Raw genomic sequence first — 25,101 nt, 5'->3', positions numbered from 1 at the left:
ACCCCGGAAATGTCTGAACTGCCCCAATGTATTCAACACATCTACCCCGAAAAATAAAATACGTTTGGCAACACTGTTCGTGACCCTTCAAATAACATTTTCACATTTCAAATAATCGCTTGACATTATGAATCCTATTTTTAATCTTAAAAAAAGTCACGTAACTTTCAGGATCCGTTTTGACGTGAAAAAAAAGAGTCACCTAAACAAAATTAAAAATTTAATGATTGAAAATCGTCACGTGACCGTTTGCATCCTAAAAATAGTCACGTGACTCTAAAAATCTTAATTCAAACTGATTTAAACTTTAACATTTTAACTCCATTTCGACTGAAAAATAGGCTTATAGTTATAGTTAAAAGGTTACTGAGGTGATTTCTTTATTAATATTTTTTTAACAATCCTTCAATTTTATGGAAGATCTCAACAACTTAATTCCAATCAAATAATTAAATTGTTAGAAACTAATCATGTAGACTGCATTCACAATATAACAGAATACCGAGTAACTTTTGTTTGTTTGAAAAAAGTCCTTGGTCTGTTAGGGGGTCAAAGAATAGTCAACATACTAAATTGCCCAATTCTTGTAACAGTTGACCATGTTAGTAAGTGTGATTTGGGAAAACCGGTACTAACAAAAATTAAACAAATGCGTACTGCACTTGTCTAGTAGTTGTTTTGAGAAATTAAACACCTGAGTCGGTAATTTTCAAGAAACATGAGTTACTTACAACTGCAACCCGATAATTAATACGATTGACGCGTAAAGTCGCATTAATGCGGTCACGATATCGGTTGGATTTTGAACAACAGCAATTTTGAATCATGTTTTCAACAAAAAATGTCATTTAGCTTAAAGTTATTTGAATACTGTTGAATTATTCTTGGATTTTGGCCCGTACAAAAACAATCCAGATGTCTCTTCAGAATCTTCTGTTTGTTCAATTTTTGTTTGTCTAGAACTAGATTTTTGACACTTTCCAGCATACAATCAACATGAAATATACGTATTATGTTATGGAAAATCATATGAACAACTGACTAACACATTTACCATGGTCGTCACCATTCATTCCGCTACTAAGACAAGCAAAAAAATAATGGCTATTTCGATAAATGTCTCGTTTTGTATGCATGTAAAATGTTTTTGACGTCTTATCCGTTATTAATGGAAAACCGTCCACACACAAAAACAGTAAATTAATAAAATTTTTACGTAAAACCTAATCTAGAATCTTTAAAAGTGACGTGGGTATTGTCATTATTAAGTCGGCAAGTTATCTGTCTAGATTCCCATCGTACCACAAGGCAAATAAACCATAACCCATAAAAAATAAGCTATTATCAACCTTCTAAGAAAAAAATTAAATAATTTTTAAAACTGAATTCTCGAAATCACACAAACATTCAAATTTGCTTATTTACAAAGAAATTAGAACCTTTCCAAAAAATCTGTTCATTAAAACAGTCAACTAAAACTGCGTTCTAAGAAAAACGCATTATAAAACAGAGTTACCAAAAGAATATATTTTTTCTACGACCCCCGGTATGTAATAACGTTATTTCTTATGTGTAAACCAGGCGGAAAGATGAAAATTACTTGCTTTTACTTTCCACCAGGGTGGAAAGTGAGTACTTGTGAGTACAACTGAATGATTTATTAAAAGTTTGATGAGATTTTGATAAATGGTTGAAAATAAAATAGTGTACAAACCACAGTGGAAAGTTTAATTTTTGTCTCGAGATAAAGTTTACTTCGACTTCGTCTCGGCGAACTATCTAATTTCTCGACAGAAATCAAACACTTTCTACCTGAGTTTGTAATATACTAGTTCCTCCCTCATTTGTGAGGTGAAAATATCACTTTCACTACCTAGGGACTTTCTTGACAAATTGACAATCATATCTTTAACCTTCTTTTTCTGCCAGGTATTAACATAGTATTTAACTGCTGCTTTTTTTCATAAAACATAACATTGTTCGTAGAAAAAATTAGATGCGCAACTCTGGAGTAAACTGCTTTTTGCACACTTGAACTTTGAAACTTTCCGCTTCGCGTCAGGTCTCAAATTGTTCGCGGAAGCAAAAGTTGCACTTTCCTCCCTAATTGCGCAAACAACTATTAGTTATTAACAATAAGCCAGTCGCTAAAATCGTTAGTCCAAAAATCGTATCTTCAAAACTAGCATATAGATAATGTCGTTTTTGCGAAATTTTTGTGAAAAGAACGATGGAGCAGTCGTACCTTTCACAGCTGCCCACGTTTCCGAGATTTTCAAAATCACTCTGTAGGTTTTGAAAAATATGGCAATTTGCGCCACAGAAAAGCTACAAATGGCCTCACATAGAAAATTTAACGTAGAATTTTAATATCTAATCCGTTTACGGATGGGCGTTTCACAAAAATAGAGCACAAGTTTGCAAAAACCGCATTGCTCTACCCCGTAAAACCATCGAATTTAAAAACACACTGTAAAATAATTAATTGAAGCGTTCAGCATAACAAGGTGCTGGAAAAAGACAATAACAACTACAAATTAACTCTTAAGGTCGCATTGGACTGATGTAACTATCTTGTTTATGACCTAAAATACACAAAATGTCCATTACTTGTGATCGTTGAATATGCGGAATTTCCTGAAAAATTTTATTCAAATGGAATTTGAAATTATATTTGTTTGGTAAACAGTCAAATTATGGATGTTTGCTTGTAAAAGTAGAAAATTGCTCAAAAGGTGCTGAACATACAAATTGACAGGTATTTTGATAGTGATGCTTATTATCCCTAATTATATTGCTGATAAAAGTGTATTTGGATTTATTGATGAACTCACTTGTTTCTAAGCCAAGTATTGTTGATTAATTAATAGCAAATTCTTTAATTGCTGATTCCAAGGTATACCAATCACTCCCTTTATAAAAACAAAGTTCCAAGTGCCAAGCCCAAAGAATTATTAATAGTCCAAAGACACTTTTTGTCAAAAACGACTGTATAATTTGAGAATAATATTAAATATTTTGAGAGTCCCTCAATACATTGGTCATGACGTTGATCATGTTAGAAAAATGGTTTGTATCCAGGTGAATGTTGAAGAGAATTCTTACTTGATTAATATTAATTTTAGGAATGGCAAAACAAACATTTAACAAATTAAATGTGACATTCACACCTTGTCAGCTACTAACCGCAACAAAATGTCTAAACAGACCAAAAACATGCCAACTTTTGTGAGTAAATTGATAGTCGTTGAAATGTTATTTGATATTATCTGAATAAAAGTCCCTTGATTAATAAAAAATATTTGTCTCTTCACAAAAAATCAGGATTTACATGAATCAACAAATATTGTTATTAAAATATGCAAGTTGATGATGATCAGTTTTACATTGAGCTAATAATACCCATTTTAAAGAAATTTGTAAAATTATTTCAAATACGACAATTTTAAACATGTCACAAATTATTACTAACAAATCATACTTACAAATGAATTATTACTTATTTATAGTATCATGAATATGGAAGTTTATAGTGTATTACATGTCATGTTCGGCTCAGTGCATTTGTTCCACTCGAGGTAATAACTATGTTTTCCTAAGAAATATGAATATTAATTTCTACATTTTCAATAATGAAGATAACAAATGCGACGCAGAAATAATCAATTGCATATGAAACATATTGACTTTAGTTTGCCACCACCAATTTTAGTTTTAGTGCTTCACTTTACTTGCTTTAGAAAAAGCAAAAAATCAAACAAGTTAAAAAAAAGGTTGGTTTCCTGTAAAAAATATTTGCACAATTAACAGTAAAACAAAAAAAATTGTTTTTTAAAAGATTTGTGCAAAATCACACGTAAAAGATGATGTTTACCAATTAACTAGGCTTCTGCTGACAAATTCTCAAGGAAATGTTCCAAAAACATTTACAATACATAACCAAATAAAAATTATGTCCGAACTATTAAAACAATATTGACGTACGTGTTGTAAATGGTTTCCTTTTCTTCGAAATTTTCTAGTTTCTAGAATCTGATGTTTTCGAAGAATTGTGAAGTCCAACCATTTCAAATCACCAACTAGTTACTGTAAAGTCAGGCCAAATTTTGAGCAAAGTAAATGACCTGAACGGTTAAAACAAAGGATTGGTTAACGAATTTATTGAATATTTTATGTACACATGTAGTAGTAGGTCTAAACGCATTAAGAATAATGGTTCTAGTCGAATTCAGCTACAATCTACTGACTGACTTGAATATTTCACTATTCTTCATCGCTAGATGACTGGTAAGCAAGCTGGTCAGTCCACCAATCCCGTATTTCTTGCATTGCGTGGTTTGGTCTTGGAACGACACTTTTGTTGCTTTGGATCTGAAATATCAACTAAAGCTGGATAAATCTAAGTTGGAAAAACACTTAGATGAGTAACATAACACACGGAAACTAAACTGAAAACTGTCACTCCCTGTACCAAGAGTATTCTCTTATTGTTAACTCATCATTTACTAGTAAAAAGTCTTACCTCTCGTGGACTTTTATTGGGTTCACTGTCATTTAAATGAATTACATTTTTGTTTACAGGTGGATTGGGTCTCACTATGTTATTTTTCTTCTTGGCCTGTTGTACTTTTTCTCTTTCTTGTCTGGCTGAAGGATCTGACAACGTTGGTGCCAGATATTTTCGTCCTAATGCATGTAGAAAAGGATTAACGAACTATTTTCTTTTTAATAACTTAAATTTACCTGAACCACTGCCAATACTATCCGATCTTGGTAAATTGACCACCTTTTGTTTCCGAGCTGTAGCAGGTGGTTCATTCTCTTTGGTTTCAGTTTCCTGTGCCTGTTCTTTTTCAGCTGGTTGCTTATCGGTATTTTTTTCATCTGGTTGTTCGGGCACATTTGCAGCTTCATTGGTAGCTCTTAGACCGGCTATTAAACTGTTTTGTTGCTTCTATATTAAAGGATTGCTATTATTATTAATATGATAAGAGGAAAAAATAAGAAAAGGTGTCCAAAAAACCAAAAGTCACACTGAGCAAGGTAGCAGATATCATGAGCATATTTTATAATGTATAAATCATATTAAGTTTATTTATTAAACGTGTTTTAATATTTAATTATAAAAAAACTTTTGCCCAATAACTGATAAAGTGTTTCCTTAACAGAGAATATCGTTTCTACAAATCAATACTTACAAACGATCCATTAAGATAGAAGAAATATTTACACCCAAAAGAAAAATCCATAACTTACACTAGAAGATCGTATTTTCTTCAAACAACCTTCCAACCAAGTTCTAATAGTTTGTTTGGCAACTTCCTCTTCCACTACAAACTCAAACTCTTCCCTGGCTAGTAACTCTTCCATTTGTAAAGCTTTCCTAATATCCACACTTCTATACGATAGCATACTGCAATAAACCAAAATCCAATTCCACAAATAACAATATTAAAATACAAAATAACGCATTGTGTCCTACTTTAAAACATCATGAAACGTTACATCTTCTCCATTGTGAAGCCGATCTAGTTCGTAGCACATGTGTTTAAATAAAAGTCGGTCCCTTTCAGGATTAACCTCAAGTCTACCTTTTAGAAGTCTTAAAATAAATTTCACCTGCAAGAAGAATATATTTATGATAACAAAAAAGTTCTTCATTAAGACATTGACATTAAAACTAACCCTTTTCACTGGAATAACACCCCGCTGGTGTATATCCACAATGTTCCAAGTGTTTTGGAAGTTTCTTATGTCCGCATAAGATAACAACGCGTCTTCTTCGTTTGAATAAAATAAGGAAAAATTCTCCATTATAATAGCTGGAAATCAACAAACTTAACCTCTGTGAACTTTTCAGTGTTGAAATAGAACTTTTTGCATAGTGTAAGTAACTACTCACCCACCAAAAGGTTTAAAACTATGTAAGTGATAATAACGTAAAATGTGCAGAAGTAAATAAGAGATCCAGTAAAGTTGCCACAATCGGTTTCCCAATAATTAGCAGCTGGTGTGCAATAAGGAGGCTGGATCATACAGTCGTGCATTATTTTATTCCAGTCTTCTCCAGTTACTATCCTGAATAACATTGCCACTCCTGTTACTGGAGACTGAAAGTTTGCTCTCCTACAATTAGAAAAATAATTGTTTTTACCTGTATTGTCAGTAAGCCAAATACCTACCTGCCAATGCCTTCTCCATACTTAACAGTACCAAACAAAATGGTACCTGCTAGAGCGTAAAAGAAGACCAGTAAAAACATCCCAAAAATGATAAAAAAACTTTTGCACACAGAAACTCCTACAGTCAACATTAGCATTTTCAATGTGGCGTGTTTTCCAGTTATAGTAAAAAACCGCAGTACAACCACCATGAATCCAATAAAATAAGTAAGATCATTCTAAAATTCTTAGTTTTTAATGTTGTTACAACAATTAACGTAATAAGCACCTTTAACATAATGTGGAAAAATGTCCAAATAACTCCAACCACAGTGACAAATAAATCATAACGATTTCTGCGAGATTGGAGATAGCCACGAGGAGTAAATGCAATGTTTTTCATGATGACTTCCACCAGAAAAATTAGGGTGCAAAGCATTGAGATTGCAACTAAAGTGTCAGTTGTTGGATCGTCTTTCTCCCACTAAAATTTTTAAATATAATGAATTTTTTTGTATAAAATATCGAGAAATAAAGACACGTTACAATAATTATTATTTTCCATACGACCGACAGTGTAAATAGCCAATTAACCACAGTTTTCAATTACGTAATGACCCTCTTTTCTTTACGCACACTTGTAAGAAAACGCAGAGCTTTAAGGTCGCTATAAACTAACTGACTTAATACTTGGAGAAAATTGATTTGGTTTTATTTTTTTTTTCGTTTATCAGAGTATATCTCTGCATTGTTCATACAGTTTTAAGTAAGTCTGATTATCATCTGCAATAGCAAGCACATCCAAAGTATAATGTGTCTACTTTTAACGTGCGTAACTTTTTCCATGTAGTGCATAAAATGCATTTTTCAGTACTAGTTACGTAATATACTATTAAAAATCCATTAAGTTTCTTCGCAACGCCTATATCTGATTTCTGAGTAAGAATACAACTTATTTAAGTAATGAACACTGAACAGTATCAAATCATCTCTGTCACTAGTGTTTTACAGTACAAGAAGTCTTGTTTGAATAACAGTTCTTGTGTGATGCAAGACAAAATGAGATAAAAAAAAAACACTTTTCTGAAACAGTAATTTTGTAAACGTTTATACAGTGTGCGTAAAAGTACTGATTTTCGCACGTGTTAAGAAAATGTTATACTATTATTGTCTATAAAATAATCATTACACATGTTTTGTGTTGTTAATCATGCAGTGGGCTATGTCTGTACAAGCTAAATATGCGATAACCTTTAATCTGTGATTAGTTACTAGACATTATTAATGAAAGAATGAAACTGTTTGAAATATATTGTCAATAAAAAAAAGTAATTAGTACTGTTAAGTATTGGCCTAAATTGGTTCACAAAGTTACAATGTAAGTTCAAAACGTTACTTAGAACCAATGTCGCTTATTAGTTTCTGGAACACATCTTTTTTTACCCAATAATTAAAACAGTTAACTTTGCTTTAACTAAAATTATTTGTGTTGTTTTAGTGAAAAAACAATTAATTTCGTTTTTTTTAAGACACGTTGTTTAATTGATAAGCCAAGGGCAGTTATATCGTTTATTTATGTAGAGAATTAAAAAACGTGGCAGTTTTTGTTTAAATTATTGGTTGTGTATATTACTATTGTTCATATTTTTTTAAACTATGTTTTGTCAAGAACTACTTAAATTTTTATGAAAGACAATAGATAAACTATCCAGAAACACTAGTAAATGTCATGATAATTTTCCGGTTCTGTCCGGCCATTTTGTCCCGGCATTAAAGTCTTATTTACTCCCAAATGAGCACCAGTCTTTCCATTGTGCATTTCCTACAGTACGTTGTCGACCCTTATATTGACTTATATTGCTGCGCATAGGATCCATCCCGAATCGAGTGCTCGTTCAGTAAATATCGAGCATAGTAGGCGCCAAACCGTAACAATATATTAAGTACAAAATGAGTTAAATCACTAGATACAAAAAACTGTTTAATTTAATAGCATACAAATTTAAAAAAACCAAATGTGTTGAGTTAATAAACAGACTTACCGTTACACTCAAAAGAGCTGAATTAATCAAAACCAAAATAGCAATGCTCCTTTTAAACTTCAAATTCTGAGTAATATCGTATATGAAAGATCTAAACTTTTTCCCATCTGGTCTGGGAGGTAAATGTAAAGGCTGAGCGATTTTAAGCCTCTTTTTCAGATCGCACCACCTTCTTTGATCCACAGTCAATAGGGCGGTACCTTTATTTTCAGAATAATTAGCAATTACTACACCAACAAATAATGTCAATCCTATCATACATCCCAAGAAGATGTAAATATGAATGTAAATTGCGTGAACCTGAAAATGTAACCTTAAGTTCAAGTTAAGTGAAGAAAAGCAAACGTACAGGTCCCAGAGATTTAATCAGGATATCTCTGACGTCCAACCAACCTTTGAAAGATAAAACTTCGAATAATGTTAACATTGCATCTCCAATGTTATCAAAGTTAAACCTGCGTGGATTGGCCCTATTGAGTTGTTTAAAATGAACCTATTGCATGGAAACTTTAAATGATATTTACCAAACTCTTGGTACTAGAATTTGAGGGTACGTTTCATTTTCTCCAGGTTGAACTTTCATTTTGGTAACAAAAACTCTCCTCCAAAAAATACCATGACAATCCTCTCGTCTAGTTATATTAGGATCGTTGCATCTAGCCAGTCTACCACCTGGAAATTTACTAGGAAAACTTCAGTTTGTTTTACCGCAACCATATTACCATATAATTGAACCCCGTAACTTGCAAAAATGAAAATAAGTAGAATGAGTAATGTAGAAACCAAAAGAATCTCCTTAAAACCTCTGCACAACTCATAGACTACTTTACTCATATGAGGAACTAGAGTAAAAATACGTAATGGTCTCAGGCAACGCAAAATCATTAGTAATTGAGCTCCAGAATTCGGTGGCACACTTTTAGGCATCCAGCACAGGAACGTTAAGCTAACCTAGAAAAATATGTATACATGAGGTAAAACAACAATTATCCAACTCAAAAACACCTACCAGGTAAATAAAAACATCCAAAACAGCAGCGACATCTTTCACATAAGCTTTGGGTGTGAAAAACAAACCATCCGCTAAAATTTTCAATGCCAATTCCATACTCATAAAAATTACAAAACCGTATTCCGCCACTTGTAGACTGGGATTTTCCATTACTCGATAGAAAGGCGTCTCAAACATCATGGAAAGGCAGGACAAAGTGGTCATGGCAATCATCACCCAGTCAAGATAAGTAACCAATCCCAAAAAGTTACTGAAAAAAGGTTTTTGTGATTTGAGTGTTTGATTTTTTAATGTATTAGAGTTACTGCAAGGTTTTGTATTGGACTTTGCGTTCTTTGCCTGTAAGAGGATCCTTAAGTCTGGCATCGTATCTGGCGTAAACTATCAACTGGCAAAATTTGCGGAATTTACTTTCTCTAGGTACGGCAAACAAAGGTGTGTCGAAAAATGGATGGTTTTCTCTAAGGTCTTCTTCCCTTTGATTCCTAATAATAAAATTTGAGTCAATCAAAATTTGTTTTTGAACTTCAGGCAGCAATCATGTTGAAACAATTAAACTTCTAACTTTTTAGGCTTTTTGTTAAATTTACCTTCTCATTTCAGCCTGTTGTCTCTTAGCTTGCAAAAGCTTAATATCCAAATCGTGTGGCCTCGTTCTTGATGATGACACTCGATTAACTCCAATATCACCATTTTCCATTAAATGTTCGTAAGTTTGTTTCAGTTTGATAGATCCAGATCGAACAGAACGACGAATGGAACGCGATCCAAACCTGATACAATCAAAAATATAGTTAAATTCTTACAATCTAACCCATACCCCCATTTGCACTCCATGATGGTTCCTATAGGCTACTTTGCGTTAAACTGATACATTAATTGACTCTAAACCTTTGTGATATTTAGAGTTATAACTCTCTGAACCATCAACGGTGAAAGTGAAGGTTTAGTAGATGATACGTAGTTTTCTGGTCGAATACCATTGTAACTCAAAGAAAAAATATTTTATTGATAGCAGTCTCTTGCTCTAGTTCTAAATCTTCCTGGATAGAGCTTATAGTCACTAATTCCTACTAAATTTTGCATGCCAATCATTGCTATATACTATGGTAAACTAAATTTTGGTAGCCAATTAGTTCAATTCACTCACTTCTTATGATCGATACGTAACTGTTTGACACTGTTTATGGTTCCTTGCGGCTTTAAGGGTCCTTTGCTGCCAGGTACCGGTATGATGGACGAATCTCCCAGCATCAGTCTTTGATTGTTCGAATCACTGAAAATTATACAAAAAAAATTCACATTGACTGGTTCATAATTTGCTGCATTTAAGTAATTTAAAATATGTATCACAATCACAAAAGAAGTAAATAATAATTTTAATTAACCAGTACCTATCTTTAGAAAACAGTTTACAACAGTACAGAAAAAATACTTGAAGAGAGAGGAAAAACCAACCAACAATGTTGGGACATTAACAGAACTAGTCCCGAAAGAACAGCTTACGAAAAATTTGAAATATGGCTTAAATCAAAAAAGGTAAAACACATAAATGAAAAAGTTATGCTTGCTTACTTCGAGGAAAAGAAGTATCTTAAATCTTCAACATTATGGTCACTTTATTCAATGTTGAGAGCGGAGCTGTCTCTGAAGAAAGGCATAGACATGAAAGGTTATTGCAGTTCGATTGTGTATTTAAAAAGATGCAGCGATGGGTATAAGGCGAAGAAATCTAATGTGTTTACTAGAGAAAACATGTCGGAGTTTTTAAAAGAAGCAGATGATTCCAAGTGGCCGTTAGCTAAGGTAGGCCTAAACTATTACACAAAATTTCGATCACTTAGATTATTATTTTCATATTTCAGGTGGTCCTTATTGTAAGTGTAGCAGGGGCCTGTCGAAAGGTGGAATTAACGTTTCTTCGGAATGAAGATGTAATAGATGAACACTCGCATTTTTGAGTTAACATTCCAATCACAAAAAGAAAAACATCACGTGAATTTGTCATAATGGAAGGAGGTATTGAGGGAATCAGTTTTGTAGATATACTAAGAAGATACATTAATATGCGACCAAAAAATTTGAAGCACAACAGATTTTTTAGTAACTACCTACATGGTAAATGCAGTATACAACCAGTAAGTATTAATAGTATTGGCCAGTTACCAAAGAAAAATGCTGAATTACTTGGCTTAAAAAATCCAGGATTATTCACTGGACATTGCTTTCGAAGGTCGTCTGCTACCTCTCTTGCAAACTCTGGAGCCAATTTGTTGAAAATATAACAACATGGGGGATGGAAATCGAACTCTATTGCCAAGGGATATGTTGAAAACTCAATTGAAAACAAAAAAAGCATTTCTGCTAGCATTCTTGGTGAAACAAGCAGTGCCAAATCACTTGCTGTAACAAATTCAAGCAACAGCAAGACAAATTCGATCATCAACTTGTCGAACTGCACAGATTGTGTAATTAATATTTACAATAATTGATTTTTTAAATTGTTATGTTCCTTTCAATATAAATTGTACTTATTTTTGATTTTCACAGTTTAAATGAGTAAAAAAGAAGTTAGAAAAGCTAATAAATTGTCGTATTCATTTATTAACTAGTTAAGAAATGGCCATTTTATCACTAGTTACAAGAAGTTTTAAGTAGAACGTTACGTCACTGTTGTCAGTTTTGAAAAGTGCCACTTTATATGTCAAAATTAGAAAAAGTTATATTGCAAGCAACGATGCTATCATTAAGCCGAAACTAATTGTAATTGACAAAATTATTGATGTAAATCTCTGATAACTTGTACTTGAAACACATAAATCAAAACTATTTTCAATTACAACATTAAACTCTATATAAACAACTGGAACATTGCTGCAAACTTACCTTTGAGTTGAACCGCATCAAAAATTCACATATTGAAGCAAATTCAATAGCACCATCAAATCACAAGAAAAAACTCATTAAAACACACCACAGATTTTACTTGTAAATACGTTCATCATCATGCAATATTTTAATAATAATTGTTTTACTATATCAATGCATTTTTAAAGCACTAATCCACAACCTTAAATTGTCAGCCTTATTTGTTCTTAAATAAAAGCAAAACATGCACACAAAACAAAACTACATGCAAAATTAATACAAACCTTATGATATGGCTGACAGTAGTCCTCTTCAGTTTAATATTGACAGTTCGTACTTTTGGCAATTTATTTAAAATATTTAATGGACGTTGTTTTCTATACACTATCTTCGAATCAAACATTTCATCGGCTGTTAAACGTTTAATGCCTGTTTCTGTATTTTCTTCATCTTCTGTTTCATAAACAAACTGCCTCATAAAACTCTCTCTCACCTAAAAGTGATTTCAGAATGTACTGGATCGAAAATGTACTGAAATGTCTACCTTAGGTAAATTAAAGTCGGAAGGAACTTTATGCAAAGTCACCATAAGTGGACTATCAGGAAATTTTTCAAAAATGCGCAGTCTGAAAGGTAGAGTTTCCTTAATTTCAGCGCTCTGCTCTCTGTACTTTAACTGCTTCAGTTTTTTAATATCTTCATCCAATTCCAAATTGTCTAAAATTACAGCTACGAACAAACTTAACACAATCTGAAATGGAAATATTGTTCACATGAATATTCAAACGGAAAGCTTCTACAAACTTACCAAAGTAACAAACAAATGATACATAATAAAGTAGAATGCCACTAAAGGAGCAATCATAGATGGAGTCCTATACATAGTTTCATCCATAACTTCAACCCAAGCTTCCTGAGTTAGAATTTGAAACATAGACATAAAAGCTTCAGAAAAAGTTTCAAACTTAGTAAAATCCAGAAAGCAGAACAACTGCATAGATACGCTTGAAGAGATTATAAGCAAACACATGGTGAAGATTATTAAACTTCCTAATTTTTTGCCTGGACCGAAAATTTTATAAACAAAATCTTCCAAAAGCGGAGATGCCTTAATCAATCTGACAACTCTCAGTACTTGGAAGAAAGTAAATCCCGTCATATAGAAACCTACAATTTAAGTTTGATTTAATAAAAAATTCATGCATCCAAATTAAACCTTCAAACCTGGAATAACGTGTATGGTAGTCCCAATAGCGCAAAGAAGCTCAAACTTGTGAATTGAATGTTTCCAGTAACCTCTCCAGCCTAGACACCATATTTTAAAAAATGCTTCCATGTTGAATACTATTGTAAATCCTAGTTCCAAAAAGTAATATTTTTCGTAAAACACTTGTCGAGGCTTTTTGTCGTGCTTGAATCTCATTGAAGCAGTTACAATAGCGTTTGCAAGGATTACACCCATAACTAGGCTTCGAAAATATGGACTTTGAAGTACTTTTTGGAAAAAAGCAGGAGCGGTTCCTCCATGTTTATTGTCGTCAAGGGTAACTAATTTCCATCCTCGATCGTCACCAACAAGAATCTGAAATAATACTTCATTTTATTAGTGACTCTTAGTAGTTCACATATCTGGTAATTTTTCTAGAATGAAAAAGCTTGAAAGATGCAAATTTAAAGAGACTCAGCAACAAGCTGTTAAGTTACATCGTAGAAAAAGGAGATAATTGTATCAAAATAGTATTATGTCACTGTTAGTCCAGGTAACAAATGTTAAAAAAAAGTGTATAGAAAAATATTTGGAACACAATTTTTGACTTTGTAACTTTGGTAGTCCTACCTAGTGGTAGAAAGTGAACATATCAAAAGTCCTAGCCCATAGGAAACTATAATGTTCTACCGACATATTTAAAAAAAAAGAAAAGCTATTTAAATTTGCTGCAAGTTTTACTCAGTCAAGTTTTCACGATATCTTTTATAGTTTTCAAGATTATCGCTCGTAAAAGTTCGCAATTTTTAAAAAAATATGTGTTTTACATGTTTGCTCTTTTTGACCGGATAACACTTCAACGACCTTTTCGGTTTTTTGCTTATATCTCTGAAACTGTCCTAAACTGTAATGCTTGTGAAAATTAGTCAGAAATGCAATGAAACAAAATTTCAGTCAATATTTTCGAAACCTGAGGGTTACGGCCCTGAAGTTTGCAGTGTAGAGAGTAAATTAAAATCCATCAGGGACGTATAGAATTTTTTCCATATACAACTCTTACTTAACTGAAACTGTAAATCTATTCGAAAATAAAGTCAGAAATATAATGACAGGCCGTATTTTAGAAATCTGGGGATAGTTTCAAAACAGTCAGTATTTTAGAAATCTGGGGGATTTTACCGATATGGCCACTCTAAACAAAATGAAAGCTCAATACGTTTTTCGTTATCTTGTATATTTTTCAAAATATCCGCTTTAGAAAGTCGCGGTTAGTCGGAAAGTGTCTGTCAGACTTACAGACATTCAAGAGCGGATATCTCAAAAACTATAAAAGATATCGAAAAACTTGACTGAATGAAACTTTTAGCAAATTTAATCAGTTATTTTGTTGATACTAGTCACGTCGGTAGAACACGCAGTTTTCAAGACAAAACACCTGAAAGTGAGACTTTTAAAACCCTCTCACCCCTCTGGCTCAAGGGCTACGGGCGGAGACTTTTGATGACCTCCTAACTAGTCCAAACAAAGTTGATAAATTAAAGATACTAACTTAAATATACATTAATAATGCCAAAGTAATTTTCAGTATAATAAATAATAAACCAACCAAGTTTACCAGCATTAATAAAATGTAGGAATATATTTACCTGAGAGGCTGAACTATTACTAATTTTGCCCCTTATTCCCCACATTTGCTGGAACTGAACTCGAATTTCGTTAAACGTCTCCGTTATAACGGCAATAAAAACATTTTTCACCAGCCATGCCAAAAAGAAAATTAGAGTGCTGAAATATGACACCGCCATCCAAGCTGGCAACGAATCGATCGCTCTGTACATTATAAAAACCCAACCTTCTTGAGATGCCGCTTGATATACAGTGAAGAAACTTGTTACTACAATTTAACAAGTCAATTAGCAGTACGGTAAATTGCAGTTAAATGCTTACCAAACTCATCAAAACCGTTAAATCCAATAATGTAACGTGAAACATCTTCCATTTTCATACATTTCATTCCTTCTGGACATTGATAACCTGATTTGGGATCTAACGAACAAAATGTATCGGGAATGGCCAGACTGTTTATTGTAACGTCCCTGCAAATGTAATAGAATTATTTAAGTCCTATAATTGTAAATTATCATACTTTGGTGATTTGGTACTATTAGTAACGCAATGATTTTTTAGCTCTCCAAAAAATTGTACTCCCAAAAGCCCATAAAGAGACATGAAGAATAGAAAGAACAAAGTTACATTGTAGATCTGCTGACTTGACCGCCTAAAAAAAAAAATTTGTTTAATAAAGTTAACACTTATCAATAAAACTTACTTGAAGATTTGGTTAATTCTGGATTTCGGCATTGAAAATTTCAAGAACACTCTCAAAAATCGTATGACTATTAAAGGACGGGGAGCTCGTATTATGGAAATGTAAGAATAAGCAGGAACGATGCCCATTATCTCAAAAACTTGTAAAATAATAGACATCCAGAGAAAGAATACCATACTAGCATCGAATTGGCACCAGTGATCTTTCAAATATGATTTTTCGCCCTGGAATAGTATTTGACTGTATATTCTAATAACTGTAATAATCAAAAATATGTAAAAAAATGCATACCTTAAGAATCCCTCGAATGTGCATTTTAGCAATCATTTCCGCAGTAAAAAGGAAGGAAACAGAAGAATCCACTGTAATAGTGGCCGTTTGCATAAAAGGAAACAGTTCGAAAGTTTTAGGAGTATTACTGCAAACTGATGCTAAACTGAGTAGGGCGCAACTCCTCATTACTCGGCGAACCCATATCTGAAATTCATGTTAATCATAATTTAAATCTTTAGTGTCCCGTAGATACAGAATGAAATCCAAAAAAGAGCCTATGTGAAAAGTACTCAGATTTTAGTTTACTGCGAGATGTATATGGTCAAAGAAGTAAGACCAATTGAGTATTTTGAGTGAAAATATTCCGAATTTTTAAGTCATCTGTATAGCTTTGTTTGGGTTCATGCTTCTGAATCCTTCAGAAACTGTTACTCGAATTAATTTGGATTGGTTGATCTTGTCAACTTTGGTTTTGTTTATGATCATGAAAAAAGTCGTTGTCAACCATGTATAACATGTTTATCATCGGCTGAAATATGTTAATACAGCAACTTACAATAACTATACAAATTATAGCTATACTAACATGTCCTGTTAGATTTTCTGATTTAGCTCTGCTGGACTTTTTGATTTAAAGTCAAATACACTTTATAATTAATAGTTTTAATAGAAATGATGACTCTAAGAAGACAAACAAATAAGAGTATACGGAAGCAATATAACAGCCAGTACATCACCAATTCAGCAAAAGACCAAAGAAAAGATAATGGAAGGACAATCTAGTGACAACAACAACAATAGAGACAGAATGAGAGACAGACATACAAGAGCAGTCCTAGTCAGAAGAAAAAGCTAAAAGCTTTAGCTTGATTTTCTTTTGATCGCATGGGACCAATGGTACACTGGATTTTTATTTAATTCTAGATATTGATGATTCTAGATGACATTGTCCACTGAATTTTAACTTGACTTTGACTAATTACTATACACTCTTTTATTCCCAATCACATGTATCTACGAAATGATAAACGCAACTTCTCTCATCTTTCATTTAATCAACTTTGGTTCATCAACGGTTTTCAATACCCGTGTGCCCAAATCATTTTAAGCTAGACGCCCAGTATAGTAATGTTACAAATCATTTTACAAAAACGTTAAAGAAGATAATGAAATACTAAGACATCCAAAAATCATTACAAAAGATACAAATTTCATATAGTAGTTTTCTTTTTGAGAAACAGGGTATTAAACAGTAAGAGATGGCTTTTATTAAATATTTAGAAACGAGGGACCATAGATAAGTGAAAAGTATGACTTTTACTATGGTTTTCTAAACTCTGAAATATTAGAGAGCTGGTGAAATGTTATATGTTTTGTTTGAAATATTTTTGCTATTTTTTATACATAATATGCGATAGGGAGGTCATAAAACAGAGTATTCTCTGTCTTGTGTTTTAGACAAGATTTTCTTTGATATTTTGTGGTTGCTGGCTTGAGCGTTATTTTCCGGAGATTTAAAAAGCTTAATTTTGTTAAACCAGACATCCAACGAGGTGCGTTTGTAGTAAAAGTGTCAGAACTCTAACTTGAGGCGTTCCTGGGATATTCAAGAGAAACAACAAAAATTAGACTATAAGCTGACTTAAAACTGATAACCAAATTTGTCACCATCGAAAACCCTAAAATATTTAATTTTAGCAAAAAACTTCACGTGGAAGGCGAGTTATTTAGAAAAGACCATTTTCAAAAAATAACTTTGCCCCCCTGTATTTCGGTTTCCGTTGACTTTTCGTCTAAAGTAAGTTGTGCTAAATCGTATCTTTTTGACCCCAAAAATCTACTATTTAATTATTTACTATTACTTATGAGTGTATGGCTATATTCTTAAATTCAAAACTGACAAATTGAATAAATTGGATGTAAACTTACTTTGTTAACCCACTCGATATCGGCGTTCTCATTTAAGGCCTCATCAGGACCATAATCAGCCAATACGGGCTCGCCTTTAAGGCTTTGCTTGCGGCCCAGCATCATCTTAAGGCGTTCTGTGATAATTTTGGTAGAAATTTTGTCTAAAAATATGTTTTATTTCTTCGTCATAAACAGCTTTATAGCTTTCAGCTTCATAACCATGTACTATATGAACAATCAGCTAGTGAATGCAAGAAAAAATCAAAATACTCACGCTATTTTCCTAGACACCCTTTATAAAATTCAAAATATATAAGATTTGCTTTGTTTTTTATAAATCCAGATATCCACAGCTTCGCCCAGATATAAAACACCATACTATCTTCCTTATTTTTTTAATCGCGTAAAGAACTAATAGAATTTTGGCTTATTGGGCATTATTTTCCACTTTCCAGGAGAAACATCCCGGAGCTGTTCTGGCGACTGTGATTTTCCCGGAAATTTTCGGGCTCCAGATGATATTTCGGTCCGGAGCACAAAATCAATATTTTAGAGCGCGCATCGGCGACAACTCCGTTCCAGACTTTTAGATACATAATAACTTCGAATTGGTAAATTACAAAGATATATGGGGCGCTAAGACGGTCTAAATGTCGATAATATACAGGGTGCTTCAGCTGAGAAAAACTCTTTTTTGTATGCTACATTTTTTATATAATGGGCCTGTCCCACAATTTTTTTTTATTTCATAACTACAAAGACGGATTGAAAATATTATACCCGTATTTTTTTATTTTCAAAAATATTAAGTCTAAATAGAAAAAAAATTATGATAAAAACTACATTAATCTCATGTTTTAAACGCCCGCCGCCGGTGACGTACTACACTATCAACCAATCAGCGACAAGAAGTGAAACAGTTGGCGTGCAACAGCCAATAAAATCGCCCAGAATTACGTACGTCACATGCGCGCCAAAACAGATCTTTTAAATTTAATGGACAAATTCAAACTAATGTAGGAACATTTACGACCATAATTTTTTCTTCAAGAATATGAAAAATTAGTTTTTTGATCCTATTCTTTCGATTCCAGTCATTAAAACAAAAATTTATGATATGTGGGATAGGCCCATTATGGACAAGTCGATAGTTGGAATACTTTAATTAAAAATGTAATTCAACTACTTTCAAGTAATTGAAGTAAGTACCACAATTAAATTACGTTTCAAAAACAAAAATTGTATTTGATTTTTCAATTACATATTAAACAAAAGTAATTGCAATAGGTAATTGAGGTTACAATTACTTCAGTATAGTTGAACTACTTTAAAAAGTAATTAAATTACTTTATTTTAACTGAAAAGAGTACGGTGGTTTATTTTTGTTCTATTAAGTTTTTCAAGCCTTTTTTTATAATTGTAATTATTAGTTATAAGGGACAATACCTTTTAGTTATTGGAAAACAATTTCAACCAACTTCAAAATTGTACTTTTTTTTAATTTCAGTAATTTTTGTAGTTTTTGTTTGGTTTACGCGTTGTAATCTTCTTGTGCTTGGATTAGCTAAAAGGCTGAATGAAAATGTAAGGTTTTAAAATAAGACATATTCATATTTTGCTTTTCTTATATCCATTTATAGTTACTATATTTTCATTAATCTCATTTAATCATTCAGTTTGAAATAGTGTTATATCTAACCAGCTTTTTCGACAGCTTGCTCGTTCATACAAGCTTTGTAAAATCTTTTTGCAACAAAGATCTTGTGGATCAATTCTTTCTTCAAGCAGAAGCCTAAAATTATACGGGTTGTCTCATAAATATGTCAAAGTATTTTGCTGTTATTTTGCTCAGCATTAAACATCTTCATCTCATCATATCATATTTTTGTTTGATTTTCCTCATATGAAATACTTACTTCATCTCATGAAGAAGTTCATCTTGCATTGTAAGTTGAACTGATTGAAAGCTATAAGGATCATCAAGAGACTTATTTTGTTGAAAACGTCCGCAAGCAAACCTGTAAAAATCTTTATAAGGTCGTTCGTTGACGTTTATGTAATTTAATATTTCCGAAGATGCGGAATAACATGTAGGAGTTTTGCATATTGTTATTGGATCTGTAAAACAATCGAATCATTGTCATTTAAGCATTGAGTACAAAAAGTATTACGTTTTTGCTCTCATATAAAGACAATCATATGAGAAATTCTTATTTCGAGATTTTAGACGTTTAACCCAATCGATTTAGAACAACCACTTATTGAAGCAAGACTTTTTCTCTAAAAATGTTCATAACTTAGTAGACATCAAACCATAATTGACTTGCTGACCAAGAAACCAACTTGGATGTTTCCCAGGGGTAAGTTACCAAAACACATTTCTGTATGTTACTACTTATTTAACTATGATAAAGATGTACCTACTATAGTTTGTATTACTTACCAGAGAAAAAGTAGAAACATATTCCCAGAATTACACAGGCTGATACTATTAAACCCAGAAAACAGCACGCCTGGGTTTTTTCATTTCTAGTATGCCACCAAGTTTTAATCAAATTTGGTTTGTCATTCGGATTGTCATTCATTTGTGTTATTACCTAACTATCCAGTTTCGTTAAAACATTGCAAACGAGTGTTTCAGAAAGAATTGCAAAAAACCGCACATAAATTGCAGTTAACCATTACCAGTAGCCCCATACGTTACCGTACCGTTTCTGAGTAAAAAAAGTAATGCAAAACTAATTTTGTTTTAATTATATTTTTAACGACAAACATGAATTTTGTCCAATTTAGTATATGTACCGCCGAAGCGAGTACAGTAGTCCGGATATAATAACCGCTTTCTGTGATTGGTCCCTGAAAAGGAACAATCTTACGATGTTTTGCTGTAATTACCTTAATAAGCATCATCAGAATTATCAGTTTACCTTAAAGGCACAAGCACATGTAAACTAAGAAATAGTTAGATAGAGCGCTCTACGTGGTAGCATATGTTTAAAGAAAACAACAATCACCATCCACTATGATGATTAATAGGAGCAAGGATTAATAGATATAGGTATCATTTATTTATACCTACCTACTTAAAATATTATTATAATACAAAAAAAAGACATGACAATAAACTCTAAACAATGTCCTTTTGGTTCCACAATATACAACCCTACAGGCATCTAAAATTATACAGAGGTTATACAAGTTTTATTTTAATAACTTTGCAAAACCTTAGCTGCTGGATATAGTATATCTATTTGGGTTTTTGAGCTTACTTTTTAAACTAAAGGTAAGAATTTCGAGAGTAATATTAAAGTGACTTAGGGCCGGTTCTGAAGTAATAAGATAAACCAAGAGTAAGCACTATTCTAAGTTAAATTTCCAACGGCATTATAACCCGGGTGTAGCTTAACCGGGGAGTAAAGCGATGGAATAGTTAGACCGATGTTCGAATATCGTTTAACTTGTTTATACGAAGTTTAAACTGTTTGTTGAATATTAATTGTAAGCGAAAGACGTTTATAACCATTCTTATAAATTCTGTGCTAATACATAGATGTTCCAATTTTTGAATCGTCTAATGACCAAGAAATTTTTGAACCACTGAACCACTGAAGTCAAAGTTGAGGATGATGAATTTTGGATCAAAAGATGATACAGAATTTTAAGAAGATTTCGACTGAGTGAACTTTCAAGTAAGAAATTACAAATTAATAATATCACCTCCCCTACAAATCAAAACAATGCCGTGTCTCCTGCAATAAAATTGTTATTAACATTAAACTTTTATGCAAATGGATTTTTGTTAAATCTAATAACAGATTTTGTTGGAGTTAGTAAAACAACGACATACGTTCTAGTGAAAGAGGTAACTGAAGCCATTGCCACATTAAGACCTAGACAGATTGATATGCCACAAACCCTAGAAGAAAGGTAACAAGTAATGACGAACTTCTATAGTATATCAAGATTTTCATGCGTAAAAATATAGATTGTACACACATGGCTGCAGTGTTCTGGAGGAGAAGACGCCAAAGAATTTAGAAATAGAAAAGGCTGTTTTTCATGGAATGTGCAAGTAGTCTGTGATTCAGAGTCAAAGATTCGAAATATCGTAGTTAGATGCCTAAGATTTTGCAATGATTCTCATATTTTTGTAGCAGTGCTATTAAAGCACGAATAGAAGATGGCAATCCGGAAAATGCTGTTTTACTGGGTGACAGTGGATATGCCAATAGCAAATACTTTTTAATTCCCTTACCAAGAGAATGACAAGAGAAAACCGGAACGTTGCACTTTATTCCGGAGGATAACTAACCGATCGACTTTAGACCATTGTAAAACGTTTTTGCTTTAACCAGAAGTTATTTACTCGCCCGATAACTATTCCACGGTTAAATTGACACTTGTAGAACCGTCCCTAAATACGTTTAGTCCCTTTGGAGAACAATGTTCTGACGATATATTTTTTTAAAACAATGTCCTAATCAATTCTATTTAGACTTACAATTGCCTCTTTAACCTCTTATTCGTTTTCTAGCTAATTTCAAATAGTTTTAGGAAATTTACTGCACCATTATTGGCCTTCAAAGATCTTTTAATCTCATTTTCACAATATTTGAGAATAGATTAGGAATGAGATTTTGAAAAACGGTTTTCACTGGCCTATTTGAATATTATTTGGCTACTTTTTCATAAAGAAAAAGTCAGATCATTCGGTTCGATTTTTTTAACTTTTTTGGAAGTTGTGTTATGCTGTCAACAAAACTAGCTCTGTTTCGGAAAAGGATTCAACTAAATTAACTATATTTTTGGTTGATTCTTATTGCCCAAGGAATGCTTTTTTCAACGATGTTTCTAGACTTATTTTTAATATCTTGATTTCTGTTATACACATGGTGTCCATCATTATGATGAAAAGGGTATTGTGACATTCTTTAGATCGAAAGATGACGCTTTGACGTAAGTTCTAGAAAAAAATCAATTTTCAGAAAAATTTGGAAAACGATTCGATATGTTTTAAGAAAGGAGTTTTACTTAATCAGTTTCCATGTTAATTTTGCAAAATGCAGAGGATTTTTATTTTATACACCATTTGGTAACTCAAACTTCTAATGGTTTGGGTTTTTGCATCTGCTTTAAAAAAACATAAAGCCAGGGAATGATATGAAAGGTTCAGTGTTAAAGTGAGCCAAGTCCAGTGAAACTAGTTTTGAGAGAAACTTGTCTAAAGTTAAATAGTTGTATACATATGTTTTCGGTGCACATGTAAACTACTGCTCCTAGTGGGAAAATAATGAATGTTTTAGCCCTATATTAACACTGCTAGAACCAAATGCGCAAAAATTGGACTTGGTCAACTTTAACTCAGAGACCTCGTTATCTCAGTTTTAGAGGTTTTTGGCATTAACATTAAAAATAATCATAATCGGTTAGTAACGCCATTTCTACCTGTAATTTAGAAAAGGGTTAAGTGTAATTCAGAATAGTCATTTGAAACTCAGAAAGAGTCAAGGGTAATTTAGAATAGTTGATTGTAATTCAGAAAATGTCAACAGTAATTCAGAAATTGTAAAGTGTAATTCAGAAATTGTTAATTGCAATTTAGAAAGTATATCAAGTGTAACTCAGTTTAATTTTTAACAATTGTGTTATTTTTTAATAACATTCATTTTATTAAAGTATTTTAATTTATTAAAGTGGCTTTATTCAACAGGAACCGGATGCTAGAACTAAAAGAAAATACCCTGAAGTAACCTTAATGGAAAAAATCATTGCTACAAAAAATACACCAACAAACAACTGAAATGAAAAACCAAGTCCCAAAACCTACTTAAAATTTGTAAATTGAACAATTACTGTTAAGTTAGAACTAGCTACTCAAAAAACATGTTTTTTTTTTTTTTTTGTATCACCTTGCAATATGCAGGAAATGTGAGTTTGGTATATATTAAGTTAAAAAAAAAATATTTTGTATTCGGGCAGGAAGACCCCGGTCGTTAGCCCTTTGACAGTTGTCAATAAAGTATGTTTGTTTGTTTGTTTTTTATTAAAGTGGCTTGGAGTTTCGGGTTTGGTAATTTTATCCACAGATAATGTATTTTATGGAATTGCCTTTGAATGTTCTGAATTTCATTTGATGGTTTCTGAATTGCAGTTCCTTATTCTGTATTACGCTTGACCTTTTTTGAACCACATTTGGAAATGGTGTAGTCACATCCTAGTATACTCGTACATAGGTACTTACCTGGTTACGAAGCCACAAATCCATCTTGCAGCAGCAATAGTAACTTCATGATTTATTCTGTAAATTTTGAGATTATCAGAGTGCAATGAAACTAAAACCTTTGAAAACATTCCTTAATATCAGATTTATGTTGAGATCGGTATAGTTTGGAAAAAATGTTTTTGATACTCTATAGTCAGCAAAACAAAATAAATCTGATAAGTATGTAGAAAGACATGTTTCAAATCTTTTTACTCAATCAATTGTGTCATTTTGTAAAACTGAGCTAGCATTGTATGTTTCATCCATTGAGAAATAAAGTCGTACTGTAGAGTTCAGTGAAAAGTTGGTGCAACTATCTTCATCTTAAGATATTATTCTCTGTATGTGATATCAAGAAATATTCACTGCAGTGTTTTCCATTCAAAATCTTTCAGCAAAGTTCATGAAAACACTCTCCAAAGAGTCCAAAGCTGAAATTGGACATTTTTTATCGATATGTACTAAAAGTGACACTAAGTAAACAAATTAACCTGTAAGTGTTAATTTGTTAGTCAGTGTTTTGGAACTACATCTTATTAGCCTGACTTACATTATACTTGCATGTATACCTTCTTGTTACAAAAATTAACTGCTAATCTACTTATTCCCGTTGCTTCTTATTTTTGCCTGTATTGTCAATACTGTCATAGATTTCTGGTTTCAATTTCTCATTTAAATATTTCAATTGCTTTGGCCTTATTTTATTCATCCAAAAGTGTATTTTTACTCCTCGACCTTCCCAGAAAACCTTGCGGCTAACCAAAAAGAGAGAGACAGAAGAAGCTAGAACAGACAAAATGAGACTTTCTTGTTTTCTAACATTCAATTAAGCTTGTTTTTTTAAGTTTTGACAATTAGGTACCTGATAATAGCTGTCATTGGTGTACAGCCATTATCAGGTAAACTGTCAAAGTACATCACAGATGGCGTAACAACTGAGTCGAGTACTCGAATCGCATAAGGACTGATCCTGTGACACGATGTCTCTGTAGCTGATGACAGGTCTCGATCAGCTGAGCATCTGTGGGAATCATAG

The 25,101-nt window shown here is 32.5% G+C and overlaps 1 protein-coding gene across 2 annotated transcripts in view; it reads right to left on the bottom strand.

Moving 5' to 3' along the window:
* Nucleotides 1-4,144: 4,144 nt before the first annotated feature.
* The window catches only part of na (sodium leak channel non-selective protein na), a 40,785-nt gene continuing 19,828 nt past the window's right edge, over nt 4,145-25,101 (bottom strand). The window contains exons 3-30 of one of the 2 annotated variants that reach the window (XM_081973862.1): nt 18,078-20,885; nt 17,822-17,964; nt 15,911-16,096; nt 15,620-15,843; nt 15,437-15,568; nt 15,238-15,386; nt 14,937-15,184; nt 13,308-13,665; nt 12,892-13,250; nt 12,628-12,834; nt 12,368-12,576; nt 10,366-10,491; nt 9,806-9,988; nt 9,521-9,700; nt 9,213-9,465; nt 8,926-9,154; nt 8,728-8,875; nt 8,553-8,673; nt 8,204-8,503; nt 6,451-6,645; nt 6,183-6,400; nt 5,903-6,126; nt 5,686-5,822; nt 5,483-5,619; nt 5,257-5,413; nt 4,744-4,954; nt 4,523-4,686; nt 4,145-4,383 (exon numbers count right to left, since the gene is read on the bottom strand). In XM_081973862.1, coding sequence (XP_081829988.1) covers nt 4,264-4,383; nt 4,523-4,686; nt 4,744-4,954; nt 5,257-5,413; nt 5,483-5,619; nt 5,686-5,822; nt 5,903-6,126; nt 6,183-6,400; nt 6,451-6,645; nt 8,204-8,503; nt 8,553-8,673; nt 8,728-8,875; nt 8,926-9,154; nt 9,213-9,465; nt 9,521-9,700; nt 9,806-9,988; nt 10,366-10,491; nt 12,368-12,576; nt 12,628-12,834; nt 12,892-13,250; nt 13,308-13,665; nt 14,937-15,184; nt 15,238-15,386; nt 15,437-15,568; nt 15,620-15,843; nt 15,911-16,096; nt 17,822-17,926 — 5,280 coding nt within the window. In that variant the 5' untranslated portion in view covers nt 17,927-17,964; nt 18,078-20,885 and the 3' untranslated portion in view covers nt 4,145-4,263. The remainder of the gene's footprint in view (nt 4,384-4,522; nt 4,687-4,743; nt 4,955-5,256; nt 5,414-5,482; nt 5,620-5,685; nt 5,823-5,902; nt 6,127-6,182; nt 6,401-6,450; nt 6,646-8,203; nt 8,504-8,552; nt 8,674-8,727; nt 8,876-8,925; nt 9,155-9,212; nt 9,466-9,520; nt 9,701-9,805; nt 9,989-10,365; nt 10,492-12,367; nt 12,577-12,627; nt 12,835-12,891; nt 13,251-13,307; nt 13,666-14,936; nt 15,185-15,237; nt 15,387-15,436; nt 15,569-15,619; nt 15,844-15,910; nt 16,097-17,821; nt 17,965-18,077; nt 20,886-25,101) is intronic. The other variant, XM_081973863.1, reaches the window with a different exon arrangement.

Source organism: Ips typographus, linkage group LG2 (assembly GCF_016097725.1).
Source record: "Ips typographus isolate SLU linkage group LG2, UJ_Ityp_2.0, whole genome shotgun sequence".
NCBI lineage: Eukaryota > Metazoa > Arthropoda > Insecta > Coleoptera > Curculionidae > Ips > Ips typographus.
Note: the sequence above shows the minus strand (reverse complement) of the source record. Positions and strands in the feature narration are given on the sequence as shown.